The sequence below is a fragment of the Penaeus vannamei genome, chromosome 5 (genome assembly GCF_042767895.1).
Source record: "Penaeus vannamei isolate JL-2024 chromosome 5, ASM4276789v1, whole genome shotgun sequence".
Lineage (NCBI taxonomy): Eukaryota > Metazoa > Arthropoda > Malacostraca > Decapoda > Penaeidae > Penaeus > Penaeus vannamei.
This window is the reverse complement of record NC_091553.1, coordinates 10,853,284-10,863,283: the sequence shown is the minus strand read 5'-3', so window position 1 is coordinate 10,863,283 and position 10,000 is coordinate 10,853,284. Positions and strand designations below refer to the sequence as shown.

The 10,000-nt window shown below is 39.0% G+C and overlaps 1 protein-coding gene across 1 annotated transcript in view; it reads left to right on the top strand.

Moving 5' to 3' along the window:
* YL-1 (Vacuolar protein sorting-associated protein YL-1) overlaps positions 1–1,785 on the top strand; it is a 12,862-nt gene extending 11,077 nt beyond the window's left edge. The window contains exons 9-14 of the mRNA XM_070121555.1: positions 54–171; positions 256–263; positions 377–418; positions 688–739; positions 829–930; positions 1,561–1,785. Of these exons, the coding sequence (XP_069977656.1) occupies positions 54–171; positions 256–263; positions 377–418; positions 688–739; positions 829–930; positions 1,561–1,614 (376 nt within the window). The 3' untranslated portion in view covers positions 1,615–1,785. The remainder of the gene's footprint in view (positions 1–53; positions 172–255; positions 264–376; positions 419–687; positions 740–828; positions 931–1,560) is intronic.
* The last annotated feature ends 8,215 nt before the right edge of the window (positions 1,786–10,000 follow it).

The following is a 10,000-nucleotide window of genomic DNA, read 5'->3' as shown; positions in this document are numbered from 1 at the left end:
TGTAAGTTTTTGTAAGTGTTATTTTTGTAATGCCTGTTTTACATCTACTTCAGGTTGCAGAAAATGATTTGGCTTGGCGACATTGAGGTACAAAAAAGGTCCGTTATTCAAGCTCAAAGTATCCCAAGCCTACTGTTGAGCCACTCCCAGCAAATCATCTGCTGCATAACGGTTAGTTCCATTATTAGCACCAACACTTACAAATACACAAGTTCCAGGAGTACAACAATTCCCACTGCATTCTGTATCTTATAGCTCTACAGGTAATGTAGGACCATATCAACACCTACTTCAGCAGGTAACATCAGTTGCTGCAGTAATCAGATATTAGAATCAGCTATTACTTAAGCTTCAACTACACTTATGGTAACTACAGCTATACCAAGTACACTTTCACCTACAACCACTACATCCCTTGGTACAATTGCTTTGCTATTTTAAACATTACACCATAAGTTGTGATTAATTAACCATCTTACTGTGTCAGCTTCACAACCAGGTAAAGTGCTTCTTTTTAGCAATGTTGCATATGTTACTGAAATACATAAAATTACATCAATAAATACATAAACCTGGGACCCTCATTAATGTGTGGCAGAACTTTAGATATGATAGTAAAGAAAATTTTTGCCATAGTAAATTTCAGTCATAATTCTGGAATTTTATTTTGATTTTTTCACTTGCAAGGGTGGGCTTGCTAGCCTTCAAAGGAGCAAACTGTTCAATTGGATTTCAAACTGTGGGTAGAGGAGTGAGCAGCACTGGCCGTCCCAGCCACCAGATGGCTAGTTGTGCAAAACTTCAGTACTAGCAGCCTTTTTGGAGGAGGAATGCAGTTGGTGGAGCAGTGGAACAGGTGCCAATCTTCTGGTCCAAGGTGGCACAGGAGGAACCACCAATCTTTTGGTTCAAGGTGGTACTTCAATGACAGTGTAGAAACCTCAGATTGTGCCAGAGCTAGTGGAGGGAGCAGTGGAGTTCAGGTTAAGTTAGACAAACCACTGAGTCCTTATGCACTTCTTTATTCTTCCTTTATAACTTCACATACTGAGTGTAAATTTCCTATTGCTAGTTTTATTTGTTAGTTTTCTCTGGATATTTAAATTAGAAATCAAGGATTCTACTTTCCTTTGCCATTAGAATCCTGCTTCTCAACACTCTTGAGACTGCTGTCCAATACAGCCTACCTCATTAAACTAAAATCAAGCTAGATGTGAGAGGACAAATCATCCTGAAACAAGTTTGCATATCATATTTAGAACTGTAGCATTTTCATACTATAATATTTGCTTTTAGTTTTGGAAAGAATATAGAAATATTAGTAGTCATTAAGAAAGACTATCCCCATGAACATTGTGATATTACTTTTTGAAATATGCAAGACCCGCTTTTTCACTTTTTAAAACAAATATTTACATTGGTAAGAAAAAATATTAATGTTTCATGTTTTTTTTTCTGAAGAGGTTATTGCTGAGCTAAGTGGGAGGAGGGAATGTTCAAGTTGTGCAAGCCAGTGGTGGAAGCCCAACGTCCAGGTTGTGCAAGGAGGACGCTTCCTAGTCGACCTGTATGCCAAGTCAGGCCTTCACTAATCTACAATCTCTTCTTAAGTAAATGCATTGCAGAAACAGAATTGTTTTTTGTTATTTTCCACCAATGTTCAGATTATTATGCAGCAAATACTTGTATTGTTCTTTTCACATATAAATTATGGCACTTTGTTGGTTACCCAGAAAAAGGTTTCTTCAATATTTCTGAGCACATTTATTTATCTTTCTTTTTCCCTTTGTTGTTCTTCTCATGAGACAGGGGACACAGCATTTCCCCATAATGTTAAGAACTAATCAGCTATGCTGAGGTCCTAGAAAAGCCTCTCATTCTCAAGTTTGTGGAATGACCATATTATCATATATTTATAATCATGTAAAATCTCAGGAAACTTTCATTAAATGGCAATAATTTGTCTCTGTATGTTGCCTAAGTGTAATGCAGTAAGAATTTTATTAGTTAGAGATATATGCTCTCTTTAGTCGATTGATTGACAAAAACTAATTTTAGTAAATGTGTATCCGTCAAGGTGGGTTTTAATAGACCAAATTATGCTGAAATTGTATGCTTTCTTACTTTTCATATTGTAAGTATGAAAGTAATGATAACTCTTAAACATTCCTATACTTATTAGTAACCCACAAACATTGAATGACTTGTTAAAAATATCCCAAAGTTTGTTTATTAATTTAGAACTCTTTAAGATCTAGGAATATATTTACTTGTGTCTTTTTGTTGTCTGGGTTATTAAAGCCAAAAAATTGAGAGGTTATTGCAATTATCACTTCTTATTAAGTAATATATTTTTTCTTCATAGTCATAAATTATATTTAAAAAAAAAAAAGATAAAACCCCCTAATGTGCTCTGTCACAATAAATATTATTGACAAAAGACCGTACATTAATTACATTCTAATATGAGAGATCTTCCATAATTTAGAGTTTTAATAGCAATATAATGTTTGTATATAAATAAAGGAAAAACCTATCATGCCTTTCAATTCACTGAAAATATTATGGCAGAGGGAACTGTATTTGCTTTTGCTCATATATTCTATTTAGTCTTTAGTAATGTATGTTTAAACAATAAGAAAAAGTTTTACAATTAAAATCACATTTGAATATAATCTAATACTCTTTTCCTAATTTTACTTTGTGTTTCCTCAGTTCACACATTCCCTTATTATATATATATATATATATATATATATATATATATATATATATATATATATATATATATATATATATATATATATATATATATATATATATATATATATATATATATATATAATCAGGGGAATCTATTTCAACTGCAGTTCTTCTCATTTTTGTTATTAGTAAATTTAATATTATTTACAATAACATCATCTGCAGAGCAAGTACACTGAAATGATTTGCATAGGAAATTATCTGTGAAGAAGAAAGTAGGAAAGAAATAAAAGAAAGAGGTAAAGGAAGACTATTCAAGACAGAAAAAGGTGGAATGGAGAGAAGGGGCTTTAGAGAAAGGGAGAGAAAGGGGAAAAGGTAAATGGAGTGAACTATGAAGAAAAAAAACCCCTCCCAATACTTATATATATTGTTATCATGGGAGGGCTTAGGTAGCGGGAACTGAGGCCAAATGTAGGGGATCACCCCTACCTTGGGCGTCAGCCTTGCATCAACTAATTTTGCTTGATTTTCTTCTCTCTTTTCCTCTTTTGTGTCTTCTTCCATCTCGTCTTCTGTCCAAATTCCAAGGTATAGGAGCCATAGACCCTGTAGTATTCCCTTGGTTAATTGCCTAACCCTTACCCTTTATGGGACCCTGAGGGGTAAGACCATTTCTTTTCCCCATTTCATTCAGGCTCACTATGTTAATAATGAAGATTCTTTACCTATTATAGAATTAAAGTTTTTATACAGAAGTAACCTATCTAAAATTGATTTTGATGGCTTTCCAACCTCCTGCCCCTCCTTTGATCACAGCTCTGACCACCGGGGACTAATACCCCCTCTTTAACGCTTACAAATAGCCTCTAACTCTTCAAACACTGCTGCCAGGTTATTACTCAATATAGAAAGCACCCCTTCCTCTCTTCCAATATTCTCCATCTACTTGCAGTCCTCTTTGATGTCTACCGCTCTCTCTTCTTCACCTATTCATCCGTGTCCTCCCACGACATACCACTCCATTCTACCCTACCCCCATCTGCCTCTCGCCCTCATCTTTGGCCTGCCTCTACCCCACAAGCCTTCTGAAAATGCTGTTTGCCTTGGCCCAGCCAAGTGGGATCGATTCTTTGGTTCCCAGCTTCTATTGAGAGCCACCCTTCTCTTTCAACAGTACCTCCAAACAATCATGAGGTGCCTTTCTGATCGCTCTGATCGTTCTAGATTATCACACTTTTGAATCCCCAGCTTCTGTACTGTCTACCCCTAACTTAGTCTTAATAGCAAACCATTCCACCACTTGAAGCACTCCCCTCACTTAATACTTATTTTCTGGAACTCTTTCTATCCTCCAAATGCTTGTCTATCTAACAAGGGCTGATCAGACTGTGAAAATGACCTACTTACCTGCTTTGCTGATTGTGATGCATGTGATGCTTGCACACTACTCCAGAGTCCAGTGTAAGCTCCACATCAATATTGCTAAATTTAAAGCTTCTGTAGACATGACCTCCCCCATGAGGTTTATATTGGTGGATTGTCCACCTACCATGTCTGACCATAACAGTCCCTTCCTTGTCAATATAGAAATGTTGATTTTGGTCACAGCTTAGCTGCTGTGCTCCCCAGCCTGCCACTCTATGTGTCAAACCTGGTCATGACCGTTCAAATTGCCCTGCTCCAGTCACGTATGCCTTGCCAATTGTGGAGGCTCCATAATGTATTTTATAGGAGCTAGCCTAGAAGTTGTCTGAGATGGGCCTCCTCAAATTGAAGAAACTAGGCCAGAGAAGAGTGCAAAGACAAGGTTTTCTCCCTTAACTTATTCCAAATAGTCCCTTGCTCTAGTCTACCCACCATCTTCACAAGATATTTCTGCATCACCCTAGTATCTCTCCCTTTACATACCCCTAAACCATCCTACGTTTACTCTCTTTATCCCCCAGTCAAATTCTTTTTCCATTCTAAATCCAGATACTACAATCTTACCACTTCCTGATACCTACCCACCTAATTTTATTTGTCCACATCAGGTAACTTACATTCCATTCCACCCCTCTCCTACTACATCCTTTCCTACTGCCTCTTATGCTCCTCAGATATCTACCTTTGTTTCCCTCAGTCCTATTCACCTAACCCACCTCAGCCTTGAAGACCTCCAAACTTCCTAAAGATGACCCAAGGGAACATTCCTCCCCTCACCCATCCCCAATCACTCTGTTTCTTCTCCTACATTTGAAATGTTGCAGATATCCATCCTCTATCTCTTATAAGGGTTTCCTCTCTGTTGTCCTCCCTCAAACCTCTAACATACCTCCTCTCTCTACATCCATGAAAATACTCTACGATTCCCTCTATCATTACAGTGTCCTCCAGACCCCTTCCTGTAGACAATCTTCCTGATACTTCACCACTTTCCATCTCCATTTCTGATTCTACTGATTATTCTCCTCTTACTTCTCCAACAGCAGCCACCTCTCATTTTTCACCGAATAATGTCCATATTCCTTCCCCAGTCAAAAAGATATACTCTAGAGATAACTCAATCACTCTACTTTCTTAATCTTTCCCATTTTACTAATCGCTCTACTTCATTTGCTTGCCTTTTTCCCCTTTTCATTACCATACTTTCCTGAACTTTATTTAATCTTTGACATCTAACACCTTCCCCTCTCTGGATTCTTCTACTTTTCCAACTTAGCCATCTCTATTTTTTCCCTTGAACATTGTTTCTATACATTTCAGTGACAGATACACTATAGTTCAATCAATTGCCCTGCCTTTTTAGCCTCTATTTCTGTTCTGCTATAGTTTCTGCTCCCCTTTTTTCCCATTTTACTACTTCATCTATAATGCTCTCTAATCTTTGACATCTAACACAATTTATGCAATCTTTATTTCTTCCCTACCCTTTCTGACAAAGCTTTTCCATAGTGCTATATGACCTTTGATGTCTGGCATTTATTTGTTTCAAACATTAACCATTAACCATCCACCACATTACAATTTTTAACAACTTCTAAAACTGGAGTCACAGTAATGGTGTGCCAGTGGATTTCACCATCATATTGTGATAAAGTATGCTGCTAATACTTGTTGAATAGTGCAGAATGTTAGAAAAAAATTGATATTACATAAGAATACACATACAGTCAAATTGCTTTTTCTTGGCCATTACATACCAATAACAACATATAATAATGCTTATTTAACCTTGAAAAAAGGTGGCTCAACAATAACTATGCACTAAATTAAATGACTCTTATCCATATTATTCATCCAGCATAGCAGCATAGTTCACATGAATGAACTTAAGTGCTTAATGAAAGTTGAGTTTTAGGGTAATATTTTGGCAACTTCTAAAAAACAGTAAAGCACTGAAGCTTTTATATTTATCTGGACAGCTTCAAATTTTTGACTGGTTATGTTCAAAACTTGAAAATAGGTCTAGTTTAACAAGCTGGATCAAGTACCTTGTGGTTTTGCATGTGGCTCAAAATCTGGGCAATAGTCTTACTTAGGTGGGCAGCTCAGTGTGTGCTGCATGTAGGCTCATTCAGTCTTTTTCTGCAAAAGTAACTATTGCTGTTTTTTCCCAGTTACCATGTTATATATTTGTCATTTCTTAAAGCTATGCAACAATTATTTAATAAACTGTTTTCCTTGATCAGGCTCTATATTGGTAGTCAACCTTGTGCAGTAATAATGGCAATAAGTTCTAAGTGTTATTTGTGTAATTTTGTTTTGTTTTTGTATTATTTATTTTTTTGTGACAATCCTGTCCCTCCAGCCACAGTAGGCAGGTATAATATACTGAGCATGGAAATGGTGTCTTACCTGGAGCCAGTGCTCTTCCTGTCAGGGCATATAGATGACACATTCCACCTTCATTTACTGGTGGAAATAATGCAAGTGTCCCTTCCTAAATGCCCACTGAGTCTAATCATACTTCAAGATCTTTGTGCATTCACAATGAGTCATTCCTGTCAACTTGGCCCTCAGCTAAATTCTTCATGACAGCATGTTCCCATTACCTTGGCCCTCAGCCAATTTTTTTCATAACGGCATGTCTTCAGCTCAGTTTTTTCAATTAAAACTTGGATTTTTAATTATGCTAACAATGGTTTTACTTGAAAATTATATTAAAAAATACATGCAAAAGTGCCCACTGTACTTTAAAGGTTAGAGCACTGCACAACAACAAAAAAAAAAAGAAAAAAAAAGAAAGAGAAGAAATGATGAAGGTATCCTGCTTCTACTTCTCAATGTCAGTTGTAAAATAACATGTCAGCTGCACAAAATTGGCCATTCTTTTAATTGCATAACAATATACTTTTTCATTTCATTCCTAAGAAATATAATGTAAACCACACTAAAAGAGAATAAGTTACATATAATGTAAACCACACTAAAAGAGAATAAGTTACATTTTCTGAGTAAACTGTCACTTTAAATTTGGTCCTATATGATGTATGAAAGAAAGAAAACATTAAGATTGATAAATTTGCACTGGCAGTTTCTATTCTCTTTCTATTATTAATTTCGGAAAAAATGTAAGTTACATTCTTAGCCAGAGAAATACTATGTATCTACTTGTTTGCCTTGTAAATATAAATACTGTATTTATCTGAATTATCCTTGCCATTGTTGTGCGTGGGGGGGCTTAGGAAAAACGAGGCTAGACTGTGCAGGGATCTCCCTGCCTAGGGCCTCAGCCCTGGCTCAACTAATTTTGCATGGTCTTTTTTCTCCAGCACCTAACTTATCTCTTGCCTCTCATCCTTCTTGCTTTGTCTACACTTCTGGAAGGTGTGAGCCGTGCTGAGAGATGAAAGGCTGACCTGGTGCCAGTCCTGAACGGCCTGCGGGAACTATGAATTTAGGTGCACTCCTGACTAATCTAGCCGCCTTCAGTGAGGAGGTGGACCGAATAGGCCTATTTACATAATCAGGTTCCCCATGACCAGTAATGAGAATGTAATCCCTTTATTGAGCTACAAGCCCCAACCAGGCTCTCCTTGACCCAGGCTCCGAACACTGAAACTACTGCCCGCTCCTCAATGCCTATAGTGCATTGCCACCCAAACTTGGAAATCCAATCTCCAGAAGACATTCCTACCCCCAACTTCCCCTCCAAATTCAACTCCACCCCTGCAACCTTCATCAAACAACCAATCCTCCTTATTACTACCTTGCAACCTTATTCTCCATCATTCAAGTAATACTCCCTCTTCAAACGTCCCCGACTATCCACCACACCTGGCCCTACAGATATCTTAAATACTCTGTTTGGGCCCAGCTAAATGGGACCCGTTTTCGTGATCCCTGCTACAGCTCCTTACTCAGGCAACACTCTTCTCTTTCAACAATGCCTCCAAAAACAAGTAGGTAGAGGTCCTTTCCTATACCAGGCGATGGCTCCGTCTGGTAACAGTCAATCAGAAACTGAATCTATAGCACTCATCTAGAATTAACTGATCATTCTGGCAACCCCATTCCTGCTGAGACCTCATCCAACCCTTAATACCTGTGAACTTGTCTCTCTCCCCCAACCCAAACTGCCCAGTCGATACCAAAGATTGGTCAGACTGTGGAGAAGAAGAACTTAGCCAGGATACCTCAAAGGCCAGAAGATGCTGAAATCAGTACATTCACTACACCATTCCTCCTAAAGGTCAACGAAGGAATCCAACCAATATTGCCAAAATTACCTTCTGTACATGACCTTCTACATTACGTATCTACATTGAACTGGACAATCCCTCCTATTCGACCATGCCAACCCCTCCACGTCAATGTCAAAACTGTTGGCGCTTTGGACATCTGCCAAACATTGCATTTCACGACCGATGCCTGTGGCAACCTGAAAGTACCAATGGAATCAAACTGCTCAACACAATGCAGACATGTGCTAACTGGTATTTACATAATGTATTTTATAGAGGCTGTCCCACTTACAAGTTTGAATCTGGGGTAGCAACTCCTAGATACAAAATGGCGTCTCACTTTACGTGAAGCCAGACAGGAAGCACCGTTGACAAGGTTTCTCTCATATTCCATATTCCCAGCAACATCGTCCGCTCCAGCCTTCCCCCTCCACCCAAAGTGACCACACAATTTCACTTCTCCCATTCTACATCCCTCGGGGGCCCAAATTTCCCTTTGCCCTCTAAACCCAGACACCCCAATCTCTTCTACAGCTCTATCTCAACTACAGCCCAACACCAGCCCCTCTCCTCCCTGCACTACCGCAGTAGACAGACTAAATGTTCTAACCCTTCTTCCCCTGCAACACAATCTATCCCCTACCTATACCTTTGTTCCTGAGACACCAATCCTCCCTATCTTCCCCCTCATAAGAAAACATACATTTCCACAAACTCTCAACCAATTTCCCATTGCAGAAACAATTACCTTCTCTGAGCTTACTCTCAACAAAGCTCCACTGCAGAAACAATGGATGACATTCAAGCTATATTAGCAGAGACACAAAATCCACTTAACTCATGCTCCTTCCACACTTGAAGTGGTTACCCGATATTCATAACCCTCTACTAATATTCCCCCTACACCCCGCTTCCTCCTACTCCCTCCCAACACAACCTAGCCCCCCCTCAATCCCAACCACACCACTGATATCCATCCTCCCAATGCCATCCTCCTGATATGCATCCCCCTCTTACTCACCTTCACCCTTTCCTCCTAATCCCTCCCAAGACAACGTCCCCTTCAACTCCAACTATCCATCCTTCTGATATTCATCCTCCCTAACACTAACATACACATCCCTACTCCTCCTTTAACCCACCCCCTTCCTTTAACTAGGCACATTCTCCCTCCTCCATCCCTCTATCCTTTGCACTCCCTCCAGGATACACACGAAATCCGCTCATGGCACAGCAATGCCCCGCTTCTCCCAAACTCCACCACTCCTAATATCCCACCCTTACACCCCCTGCAGCTCCTTCCCCTTCAAATTCCTAACACATTAATGTGGTATCATTCATAAATCAACTGAGATATAGCTCTCTGTTGGAATATTGGCGAGTTTCCGGCTCTCATGAATCAGACCTACGTCATATCCTTGCTTCTTATAATCCATCTATTATCTGCCTCAGAGACTTTCCTCACACCCTCTATTCCAATTCCTGAGTACCATTTTATCTCTTCCCACACTCCTTTATGTCTCGTCTATACTTATCCATCATAAAACACACCCCTTCTTCATGCCTCCCACAAACTTGGGTCCCGTGCACAGCTATTCGCATCTTTCTCATCGCTGGATCCATAGTGA